The sequence below is a fragment of the Ptiloglossa arizonensis genome, chromosome 7 (genome assembly GCF_051014685.1).
Source record: "Ptiloglossa arizonensis isolate GNS036 chromosome 7, iyPtiAriz1_principal, whole genome shotgun sequence".
Classification (NCBI taxonomy): domain Eukaryota; kingdom Metazoa; phylum Arthropoda; class Insecta; order Hymenoptera; family Colletidae; genus Ptiloglossa; species Ptiloglossa arizonensis.
In genome coordinates this window covers 3,268,372-3,281,474 of record NC_135054.1, presented here as the reverse complement: position 1 = coordinate 3,281,474, position 13,103 = coordinate 3,268,372, and the positions used below count along the sequence as shown (strand labels likewise).

The 13,103-nt window shown below is 29.6% G+C and overlaps 1 protein-coding gene across 3 annotated transcripts; it reads left to right on the top strand.

The window, feature by feature from the left end:
* The first annotated feature begins 884 nt into the window (after window positions 1-884).
* Set (NAP domain-containing protein SET) lies at window positions 885-8,949 on the top strand. 3 transcript variants are annotated; one of them, XM_076316652.1, is made up of 6 exons: window positions 885-936; window positions 1,435-1,966; window positions 5,260-5,449; window positions 5,820-6,025; window positions 6,287-6,551; window positions 6,661-8,949. In XM_076316652.1, exons 2-6 carry the CDS (start codon window positions 1,706-1,708, stop codon window positions 6,684-6,686), a joined length of 948 nt encoding a protein of 315 aa, XP_076172767.1. In that variant the 5' UTR covers window positions 885-936; window positions 1,435-1,705; the 3' UTR covers window positions 6,687-8,949. The 3 variants fall into 3 exon arrangements, with proteins under 3 accessions (XP_076172767.1, XP_076172769.1, XP_076172768.1); XM_076316654.1 differs by having other exon boundaries at window positions 886-936; window positions 5,829-6,025; XM_076316653.1 differs by having other exon boundaries at window positions 915-936; window positions 1,599-1,966.
* Window positions 8,950-13,103: the final 4,154 nt, after the last annotated feature.

Genomic DNA, 13,103 nt, shown 5'->3' with positions numbered 1-13,103 from the left:
TTAAAAATAACTAAGTTGATCTTGGAGTGATCTCGAAAACGCTCACGCATTGAAAAACTAATAATGTCATTTGAATTCCCTCTCAAAATCGTAAAAGATGTGCTCCACTTTTTTTTAAATTAGTCATCTACAAGATATTTCGTTGTATTAACTTAAATGGAACACTGCACATTGGTAGCTAGTTACCACGTTATTGTTTATAGAAACAGTAGAATAGCAATTAATTGTGAAAACAAAGTATCTATATGAAAAAATTGTCCAGGATATTAATTTTAACAACATATTTAAAAATCATTAAAATCGATAAAGCTATTCAAACTTTAAATGAATCCTTATTCAGATAATAATAGTTTATTCGTATATAAGCAAAAAAATATTTATTTGTTAGGTTAACAATAAAAGAACACAAACATGTTTATGCTACTAAAATAATTAATTCTCGTGTTTAGTTTTAATTTCTGTACCTAATAGTGCAGAAGTTTTATTTTAATCCGAATCGATGACGTGAAAAGTCTGGAAATAATAAGGGGGCTCTCAAGCTTCGATCTATATAACACGAAAAAGTATTGTCTCCAATGTTTATTTCATATTCTACCTGCAACGGGTTTAACCAGATTTTATCTGTTCGCAGTTGTGTATTCGGGTACGTTGGAAAGTGCTCATAAGGGCTAAATTGGATTATATGTATACAATTTTCAGACTCACTATTCTCAAACATAGAGCGCGCTGCAAAATCACTGATCTTTTAAGTGGTCGGTATTTACATCTATTCGTGAAATAAAATCTCATTGAATATGTAATCTATTCTGTAGCTACTTCAGTGATACTACACAGCGTTCAACTAAAAAGTATATATACAAACAAAACCACGTGATTGTGACAGAGTTGAAACGCCAGAAGACTATGCTTTGCATATGTTCAATAGAATTTATACAAGTTAGTACTTATACATATAAAGAATAATGTTGTTAATTCCTTTTTGAGAATATAATCTATGTAACAATTTTTTTTATGGAAGTTTGCCATCAATTTTGTATCCGTTTGTCAAATCTTTTAAGTGTTGATTCACTCGATACGTTAGGTATACGAGGCATTCTTGACTAGAGACGTGCCCACCAATAAGATAATCTCGTAGTCATGTGGTTTTGTTTACCTGTAGTCCATTGAACTGACCGTAGTATAAAATCTAACATGCTCTACTTTCAATAGTTTACTTGAATTTTCAAATAGTTTTTAATTAATAGCATTTTTACATTATTATTTAAGACTTTTCTTTTTGAATAATATGAACATAGTAAAATGATAGCAAACAGTTTTACATTTCCAGAAGATAAATTTCTTATCGATAATCTATTTCTTATTCATTTATGTTTTCAATACTTTATAATATGTAGATTTACAAATATTTCAAATTTAAAATATAAAACATTTTAGATACAAGCGACATCTGTTAAAAATTACGTGTTCGTAAAACCATTTAATTTGTGCAATAAATTTCCAAGTTCTACCATTGACGATACGATAATAGCCGGTAGTAAAAGTTTCGTATATTCAGTATAGTGGCACATCTAGTTAAACTATCGAATTCGTGGTTACAGTTTAGCTTACGCGCCGCGAATTAGTGACACGAGCGTGACGAACGCGGAGTGAGTGCGTACTGAAAATAAACAGAAAGTAGTGGAGTGGTGACAAGAGCGCGGGTTGAATGATGTCTTCGCCGAATAAAAAGCCCAAGGAATTGGAGGATCCAGGTTCGGGCGAGGGTGTTGAGTCGCGAGATTACGACATTGAAATACAGAAGACACTCGAGGAGATTGACGGGTGTCAGAATCAAATCGATGGCCTCAATGAGAAGGCCAGCGATGAAATTCTCGAAGTAGAGAAGAAGTATAATAAGTTGCGTAAGCCCTACTTCCAGAAACGGAATGACATTATCAAAAGGATACCCAATTTTTGGGTCACTGCTGTATCCTTTCACACGATGACATATTCTGGTTGATAATAATTACTATGTATCTTTGACGTTTCTCGGCAATACCGGCGTCCACCGGCGCTAGTCGCCATCTTGCCTACTTGTATACGTACGAAAGTACGTATAACTACATGCGGTCACGCGGAATATGATACACATTTATTTTTATAAGAATTGTTTGTTAGAATTATTGCAGCAGTAATACGATTTATTATTTTATTATTACGTGCGTTTCATTTTTACTGCGTATTATCTGCTTATTAAGTATTACAATTTGAAGTACACACTATTCCACAACATAAATGTTTTTCCTTTCCATAATATTCTATTCTCTATTTATAATTTTAATCTGTCGAACCTCTGTTCCCTTAACTTTCTTTTAATTTTTTGTTTTAATTATTTGTTCATTTATTTTATACAGACTGATATTGTATAGTGTTGCTTTCAAATATTAGGTCATCCTACTAGTAGTATAGCTTTTTTGATACATGTTTAAGATGTAAATAAGTAACCCTTGGTTAATGATTAATTAAGGACACAGTTTCCTTACTTCTTTTCCTATAATGTTTTCTTATTTTTCTATCAGGTTTTCTATTTATATTTTACAAAACTTTTTTAATTCTGTTTTAAAAATATTTATATTATTATAGTTTTAATAATATATGTTATCCTTATTTCTGTTTTGCTCAATGAGTTTGGAATTTCTGAAGATGGTAAAAACCTGATGGTAAAATATTTAAACATACATATATTTGTCAATTCAAGTTTTGCAATTTTTGTGTTTTGTTTGCCATTTATAGTTACATGCGCCCTGATATATACAATTCTATTCTGTGTGGTCAATTTGATCTCTTTTCCTCTGACGTTAATGTTATATACTCTACTTATAATAAAACTCCTTAGATATTGTTTGATTGTGGGGCAGGAGTTCATAACAAACAATTATTTTTATATTACACCAAATAGACAAGAAATCTATTTTATGAATCCAGTTCTATTCTCGGTTGTGATAGAAAGGTTTAGTCAATTAACCTATTATCTTTGGTGTTGAACATATTGAATGTCTTGAAGTATTCCTATTAAATGGCATTTTAGAATTTAAAAATGCATTATGATAATTTTTTTTCACCAATAGTTAATATATACAGACATAAAGGTTGGCAAAAAATATTTTTAAAACTGAAATGAAAAAAGCTATAATTGAAAATTATAGGGGTTGCTTATTGTCGAAAAACCTTTTGCTTATAACCAAAGTGTATTCTGTCTTTAAAATTTGGAAGTTATATATTTCTTTAACACAATATCATTTAATTTAGATATTTATAGTCAAGAAAAAATTAAATTTACAAATTAAGGAACTTGGAGTTTCTTCTTTCTTGTTAATGTGATTAACATATTTATCAAATATTTGAACATAAGTTAATATAAATGTTAACTTATTATGTGTTACTTTCCAGTGAATATTATATTAGTCTTACCTTCTTCTAATGCAGGAAAAGCAGTAGATTAACATTACTTTTTAATATTCCTTTTTTTATCTTCTTTTATAATTTGGTTAAGAAATAAATTATTTTTAGTTCAAAAAGAAGATTAAAACATATTTATCTAATTTCAATATCCTTAAAACACAAAGCTCATTTTCAGGGCTGCAGTTCTACAATTAAGATATTTTAAATCATCCTTAGCACTTACTTATACTTATATGTATGTACTCTACATTTATTTAATGGTATTTTCTCTGAATAGTTGACTAAGATAGTTGAATTATTTTGACTTTTATGCTCACACAATTAACATTTTAAGCATGCTCTGTTATCGCTTCAATTTTAAGTACTTGAAATGATTAATATATACATCCATTAGTAGGCCAGTTTTATGAAAGCCTATCCACAAAAACAGTGTTGGCAAATATAGTATTGAGAGAAGGTTTCTGCACCAAAATTTATGTCAAATAAATAGGTTCACATAGTGTCGAGTTCTATAATTTTGTTGTATAATTCTATGAAAAGTCAAATTATTTGTGGGATAGTGCTTACTTAATATATATGTAATATTAAAACATATTAGAATCTATTATATAGTACTGTTAAAAAGTAAAAATGTAGAATATTTATGGTACATACGATAGATCATTTAAATAGGAATATTTAAATATCTCACATGTTTGCAGATATATGAAAGAACTATTTCAGACAAAGTCTATGGGTATAAGGTATTAATAAGTTAAACTGATCAAAGGGATAAATATAGTGATAAAAAAACATTTTCTGAAAGTAATAATTTTAAACATATATTGACATGTTGTTTTTATTTTATTAAATGAAGCTATATATTTTTATTAGATAAATCGATTGTTTTCATCATTCTGCATATAAAAGTACTAGATCAAGATGTTTGAGAAATTAATAATTTACAAATTATTTTAAATAGAAGATAAAGCAATGGTTTAGAAATGTTTACTTTGTAATGACAGAATGTTTGAACATCTTGAATAAAATATATGTCTTATCAAGGAATTTGAACTATTTCACAAAGTATTCATTTATTAAACACCTTCCTTTAATATTTCTATATGCAGAATGATGAATATCAATCTCTTAAAAAATATGCTATATTTATAGTATTTTGTTGACAAAAATATTATGTTATATGATCTTTTAATTTTTCTTGATGTCCCTTAAAATACGATGGGAAAAAAAAATTGGTCCTATTTGAAAAATTCAAAGTAATTATGGATTTGCTATGAAAATAAACTATTTTCGAAATTTGTACTATCGTCACTTATTGTACACTTAATATCAATTGATGTTTGTTCAACATTTTTTTCTCTCAGATTGCTGCAAGTGATTGAAAAATTGTGCGTCACATTACAGCATATACGCTGTATAGATCCAACTGTGTTTAAAAAACATGGAAAATACTTAGATATTTGGAAAAAGATGGTCAAATTACTATGTTTGACCGTACCTAGTAGTTTAACTTTAAGCTGAATAATTTTCTTTATGTACGTGTAATCAACACATATTTCAGTGTGCTCATTTAAGTGGTCCATCCTGTATATGATATTAATATTTTTAGATTAAATAATATAGCAAAGTGTAATATTACTAATATTGTTAAATACTAATATAATATTTAAACTAATATTATTAAATCTAATATTTGGAAATATCAGCATTGAAATATTATTGTATTTTGATAGAAATTTACAACTGAATTTATACGTTAATATAAGAATTTTATAAATATTGGAAAATATGATATAAATTTCCTTATTATATACACAGTTTGTAAACAACAAAGAAATAGCAGAAATATTAGAAGAAGATGAAGAAGATGCACTTCGATTTTTAAACAAATTAGAAGTTGAAGAATTTGAAGATATTAAATCTGGTTATAGAATCAATTTTCATTTTGATGAAAATCCATATTTTGAGAATGATGTCCTTACTAAGGAATTTCATCTAGGTTCTTCTGGTGAGCACATTTCTAAATCTAAATAGTGTTTCCAATGATTAGTTCCAATTATTAACATATTAGTGTTTGCAACTAATATATTATTGGTAAAATAGTATTTTTTTTGGTAAATTGCAACGTCTTAAATGAATAATGTCATATCTTTGTCTTTGTGTATTGAAATAATATAATATGAATAAAATAAATTATACTATATTCAGATTCAGAGTATTTTCACAATATGTATGTATGCTATGACAGAAAAGACCTCTGTAGGTTAATGTTTCATTCTACTGATTTTAACATTAAGAATTTTGAAATAATTTGCAAATGAAGATTAAAACTTTGATCGAATAATCATAGTTTTAATGTATCTCCTGCTTTTTTGCAGGAGATCCAGCATCTCAAAGTACACCTATTCATTGGAAAGAAGGTGCAGATTTAACAAAAAGAGCAAAAACCAAAGTCCCACTAAAAGGTCGTAAAAGGCCATTAAAACACAGATCATTTTTTGATTGGTTTACGGATCATGGGGATCCTAGTTCAGATGAAATAGCAGAGTTAATTAAAGACGATATGTGGCCTAATCCATTGCAGGTAAGATTTTTTTATTTATACTATAATTAAGTAAAAGATTAATAAAATAGAATAGATCTTCATTGTGTTTATTCATAATTGTTGTTCTCATGTACTGTTAATAACAAATTTTGGTCAAGTGTTATGCAGTGTTACTTGGATTTTTATAATGGATAAAAACATACCCAAATCATATTCATCTTAACATTTTTGCTAATACGAATTGTAGATGTTGAAAGAAACATAATAAATATTTGAAATAATATAAGCATACTGTTTTAGTATTACTTGGCACCAGACATGGACGTTGAAAATGGTATTGAAGGAGATGGTGAAGATTGTGACACAGAAGAAGAAGAAGAAGAAGAAGATGGTGGTGCAGACGATGGTGATGAAGCAGGTGAGGGTGAGGAAGGAGATGATAGTATAGTTGTGGTCGAAGATGATGTGGATGAAGATGAAGAAGAGGAAGAGGTTGTGAATGATGAAGATGATGGGGCAAACGAAGAGGATGATTTGTTAGTAGATGATGAAGTGGATCGTGAAGGTAGAGATATTTATATTTTTGGTGGTTCATTTTACTTTATTATGTTGGAAAATTTATCATATAGTTGCTAAATATGTAATATATTTTTATTAAATTTTTCGAATTACAGATGGTGACGGAGAGGAACCAGAATAGAATTGAAAGTTGATTTTTTACAACATCGGTTACAGTCATAGACATTGAGAAAGAATCATTGAAAATACACATCAGATTGGTTGAAAATAGCCGAAGTTTGCAGGACTGAAAATATTGAGCCATATGAATAAACCTCAGGACAAGTTTTGGAAAATAAAGTAGGAAACTGAATTTAACAGACCTCTTTTGGCGCAAAAGAATACCGCGTGTATAAAAATACAATATTTATTCGATTGTGCTGAAAGTAATTAAAGAAAAGACGGTCTGAATTAAGTTAGATAGGTTTCACTTTGCACTTTGTTCTAAAATAGTGTTGGAATACAGTACGAATTCCTTAGCTATATTCATATGGCCTAGTCATTCTCTATTATAGTGGACATGCGATGAAGAACACCTGCTCAGCTTTATCATGTTATGAGTACATTAAGAAGAAAATAAATTATAAAATATGACGAAGTAAAGGACAGGTGTTCTTTTCGTCTTGTTTTGTCACAAAAATCTATTCCATCACATTTCTTCCAGGACGAGGTGTTCTGAGTATTTTTGAGAGTGACAATATCATAATTACATGTCGAGATTTACAGCATTTAATTTTTGTCGTTGAAACACCTATTACTTTTATTTTTAGACGTACTTGTAAACCGTTATAATCTATTGCTAGAACACAGTCATAAATAATTGCAGCTTAAGTTTATTTAATAGTATAGAAACGTAAAAGAGCACTGAAAATGAAATTTTAACATTCATAACAATATATTCTTAATAAGTTCGTGTATTTTAACAAACAATTAAAAACATATCGCTAAAAATGACATTATCAACGTGGCAGTTTGTTTGTGCAGATAGGTGATATGTATACGAATGTATAAAACTTAAATATGATCTATGTTAATTATCACGTTTTGCTTTGTACAATGTTTACACGATGTAAATTTACTCTCTTTACAAGTGTGTACAAAGTTTTGATAAACTTATAATTTTTCATTACATATTTATTTGCATTATATAGATATTTTAATTTTTTACAGTGATTGATATTTTCAATTATTATGGCGTTTCGTGTATCACGCGTATCAATTGTGTATTTGCAAGTACTTTTGTATGTGATACAGATAAACTGTAAAAAGTATACATCGTATTAATGTTTCTTTCGTAAATTTTACTTAAAAAGATATTGTACATCGATCTAGTAATGCGCATTACTAGATATGATACGCATTCAGTTATATTAAATACATAGAACAGATATAAAGAAATTTAATTTTAATTGAATTCCTATGTGTGTTGATTGGTGGATAATAAAAAGAAAACGTAGTATTTGTTCAAGTTGAGATTTGCAACTTGTATTTCCAGTAAAACTTTCTCGACATTTTACTCGAATAAGAAACGATATTCGTCACGCTCAAATTAAAAATCAATTCATGAAGCTCACCTCGTTCTCATTCTTCCAGACTTTACATCATAAACTTTCCACTTTCGCGAGAAGAAAATATATCGCAAACGTTTTTCACGTGTAGTTCGACACGCACTTCTAATTCTAAGGGCACCTTTTTAAATTACTGTTACGATCCAAAGGTGAAGTTAGAATCAGGAGTAATCATAACCCTGTTATATTATCTCCCGCGGTGTGCCAACAAAGAAGAACGAAGAACACATTGCGATTGATTTTAGACTTCGGTGTGAATAAAGGTTCTATTAAATGGTTTGATCAGCGTTTCCTCTGGAGTCTAGGAAAAATCAAATAATTACGCCGCTCAAAATAGATAACTATTATATCTGATTTAATTACTTAAAATTATCCAAGGAACATGTTTTTAAATAAAACTTGTTTATTAGGTCTTGGATAAAGCAGTTGCGAATAAAGAGACGATCTTTCGATTAACATGAAATTATTATGATATTAAAAATCTCTTAGAATAAGATTCCTATTTTTCTACTGAATGTTTAACGTTAGCAAAGTAAGCAATTATTTGATTCCTCCTAGAAAGCGACAAGGTACGCTCTTCTACGACGTATTCTGTCATTAAATTAACCAGCTACTGTCTTGAAATATTCAGCGTAAATGATGATACGCGTTAAAAGTAAATGTATTAATCCAGCGTCGAGTTGGCACATGGTCGCACAATGGATACCTGTGTCCGGGATGAGTGAGTGAGAATAAGACAGACACGGAACAACTGGGTGTAAGCATTTTTTGAATCAATCGACGTATTCGTGTTACGCAATCATACAGCAAATGAACGAAATAAAGTTGTCAGTTCAAGATAGGAATGAGTTTTTATATTTGAAACTACTTATAAATATAAATACGCGAATATAAGACATTTTAATACAAGAATCGATCGAACATTTTATTCCAATTTTTTCTTTTGTACAATATCACCCGAAACAAATTGAAAACTGTTGTATCGATTTTTAAGTATTCTCCCCGCACGAATTATTTTCCTATGATTTGTTGTATAATTCCCCATTTGTCGATAAAGATTGCTTTCTGGAGACAACGTCTTTCTTTTGACATCAACCTAATCGTCATCCTCGAATTGTCCTTTGAAAGAAATCAAGTCGTCGAACCTTTGGCGTGCATAAATGTTTGTACAAAGAAGTTAACAGTTTCCACGTATATGATAAAATTTACTTTGTCTGTTATTATAGTTTTGGCAACACTACAAAAGAATTAAAAGAAAAAAAAAAAATTGATATGACCAAGGAATAAAATTACACGGAGAAACGATGGTGAAAATATAACGAATATAAGTGGTAAATATAAGATTTTAATATTTAAGACATTATTGTTTATAATATTTATAAGATGTAAAAGATTTGTGACAAAAATTTTACAAATATAAAATTTTATTGGTGGAAAGGGAATCAGGGATGTGAAAAAAAACGACGATTATCCGAACCAATTTCGGAAACAAATTCTTGATGAAATAATAAATGGAGTGTTTCATAAAGTGTGGTATTATTTGGAGAGTTTTCGCTTTCCGAGCCAAGTAGTGTTGTCATATGAGACCATTACTTATACGTTTAGTTATTAAATATAGTAATTTTTTGCGTAGTGAAGTACAGTTGAAAAGATTTAAACAGTTAATTCACTATTACTACGTAAATATCTATATACAAGTAAAATAAGTATTTATAAAAAAAAAAAAAAAAAAGTAAAGTTGATGTAGTAAGTAAAACAAAAGTTCAAAGATCTTTAGCTGCTGGAACTAAATGTTTTATATTTAATTATATTTCTTTCTCATCGAAAACGGAATGTTTTTGTTATACTGTGCTTTCTTATAATTATATGCCCATACTTGCATCTCAATAATTTTGTTCGATTAGACAATACTAGATCTAGGTTGTAAAACTGGTTTGATTTCTTTCATTTTGTACTTATTCCACTTCGTTGATCGATGCTTTAATCCGTTAGAAATTCTTATTTCTTTAGAAAATAAAACAGGTAAAATAGTTCAGTCGGTATTTTCAAAGAACAATTTTGAAGAAATAAATATAAATATTACCGTGGTGTATCATTCGGCATTAGGTTCTTGTTTGGATAATCGACGTTTCCTTTTATTTGGTGGAAATACAATTTTTAGTTACATTTATCGATTGTTTAGGTTAATGTTTAATTAATTAGAAAATATTTGAACTTAATTGTACCGATATTATATGTACGTTTGGTAAGAATGGTCGACTTTCCTTGCAATGTTTTCCCAGTGATTATTTTGAAAACAAAAGAAAAGATCCAAGAAATTATATTTTACGATAAGTAATAATTTATTGTAGCGTCAGTGCTTATAGTAACTTTTTACCGTAGGTTCTACTTACTATTATTCAATTGAATTGTATATATAGAATAGTATTTTATTATCTATTAAATTATCGATTTAAAAGTAAATATTAATAAATTATTTCTTTTACACAATTGTATTAAAATACTAAGATTATATGACATTTTATAAGTAACAATACAGTGTTTATATACGAGTACAAGGTATGCCTTTGAAACATCGAAAGATATTCCTCGAAATGTTCGACTTTACGATATGGTTTTAATAATATATTTCATAAAATTAATTACTTTCATCAACAGAGGAAACTTTTACTCTAACTTATATACAGAGCAACGTAAATATGTACATACATATGCAGATTATTCATCGTAAAGATTCTCACGATTTTTTATGTACTTTCGATTGTTTTCCAAGAAAAGAGATACAAATCAAAAGTTTGGAAATTTTTAGTGAAAAATACAATATCGCCTTAGACAAGAATTAAAAATTATTTTTTATTTCGCAAAAGGTTGAAATCATTTTAACTTTTTCAGTTCAGATACTTGGATAGAAGTTTTAGGATTATCTTCGTCACTGTTCGTGTTTATTCAGCACGATCAAGTACATATAATTTATATACTATATATAATATACTTATAGTATATATAAGTATATATTTTAAGACCACCTATTTTCACCGGATTTAAGACGCGGAGTCATTTCCACCACTTTTTTTTTTCTTCGATGCAAGAGACCTGTGGATTCGTGTAGTAGCTGTGACAATTCAAGTCGGTTGGTCGTCAAGGATGATCCTTTGTCTTCCATCGTATCAAATTTCATCCCCTAACTCGTTAGCCCGGAATAAGATTCGTTGATGCGCGACTGAAGCACCAGGTATCGCAAGTCTGATTTGTGGGGCACAATTGAAGCTTACGGTTTCACTTGTTCCGATCTTTTGTTATCTCATTTCAAAAATTATTGTCCATCTTCAGCGAAGGTGTCGTTTGCTTCTTGCACCATTTTAAAATATACATATATCTTAAAACCTGCAAGATAACTAAACAATACTGGCATTCTCATTTAATACCATTCCCAAGTTTCTGGGTGACTTTGAGTGACTGAATCGTACTATTGAATATTTTTAAGTACAAGTTCTTCCAATGACTCCAAGAAAGGTAAATGTTCGCCAACTTCAAAATTATGCTCCAAACTAAATCATCAAGTGGACTCCTATTCTAATTTCACAATTGAGCTGATTAAGAACAGAAGAAAACTAAAAAAGAATTGGCAAAGGCAAGAAACTTCGGGTAACAAAGAATTACTCAACTCGGCCAATAACGAGTTAAAAGCAACTTTATTAAAATATAATAATCAATATAAAGGTTCAACAAGTATATTACTGAATCAATAGCAACGGAAGGCCACGAGAAAGATGGAACGTCCCATAATAAGTATACCGAATTAGAAAAAACGTTGGAACATGGATCGAGTCAAATCAAGAGAAAGCAGGCATACTTTTTCAGAACACCTTCAGAAAATATTTCAACCATATGAAATTAACTATCCTTAGATAGCTGATACACTATATGTATAATGTCTCTGAAACATCAGGTTCAACGGGCGAAGAAATTCCCGGAACAACATTAAAAGAAGTAAAAAGCAACGTATCCAAAATATATATATAAGAAAAGCTCCTTGTTTGGATCAAAAATATGAAGGCACTCCTTTCATGAGCCTGAAAAATGTTGATCGTTATATATAACACATACCAAGAGTAAAATATTTATTAAATTGAGCACAATGTAAATAGTAATCGTTCGTATTATCGCCGCATTCGTTCCCTGTCCTCTCTAAAGTAGTACAAGGAAGAAGCAGATACACGGTTTCGCTTCGAAATCTTTTTTTGTTTGTTACAATGGAAAATATTTCAAAGTTTCGAGACAGCAATCCGTATCTCGTTGGTTAAGAATCGATAGTGCGTTGAAAAACCATCATAGCGATGATCAGGCTATGACGACCAACCTGTATAACAATATACTGTACACCTTCAAATACTAGATCTCGAATTGCCATATTGAACTCTTTAACGATAACGATTTTCGAAGAGTTGTCACGTGCCATTATATTACTTAAGATAACTAAACAATACCGGCATTCTCGTTTAATTCCATTCCCAAGTTTTTGGGTGACTTTGAGTGACTGAATCGTACTATTGAATATTTTTAAGTACAAGTTCTTCCAATGACTCCAAGAAAGGTAAATGTTCGCCAACTTCAAAATTATGCTCGAAACTAAATTCCAAACGATTATCGAGGAGTTGTCACGTGCCATTATATTACTTAAATACAATTATAGCAAAGTTAGCTATAACTTTTTATCACGCAAAAGTGATAAACTTTTTATCTAATTAATTAAGATTTCAAGTGTCACGTAAAATCGTTGCGTGAAATCTTGTGGTACATCCCAAAATATTCGAAATCGAAATCGCAAAATATTCGACAACGTCCTCGATTTTCGTGGAGTTGTCACGTGCCACTGTATTACCGAAAACAATTCGAAAGAGACCCTGTAGAGGGTTCTCGTACACGATCGCTGAAGAAATCCCTTACATCTCCTTGTATTATATCATCGTTACGTGTTGTTTGACTGGACT

Coding starts and splice junctions, on each gene's coding strand:
- Set (XM_076316652.1), top strand. CDS start 1,706: ATGATGTCTTCGCCGAATAAAAAGCCCAAGGAATTGGAGGATCCAGGT. Junction 6,026..6,286: donor TGTGGCCTAATCCATTGCAG/GTAAGATTTTTT, acceptor ATACTGTTTTAG/TATTACTTGGCACCAGACAT. Junction 6,552..6,660: donor TGATGAAGTGGATCGTGAAG/GTAGAGATATTT, acceptor TTCGAATTACAG/ATGGTGACGGAGAGGAACCA.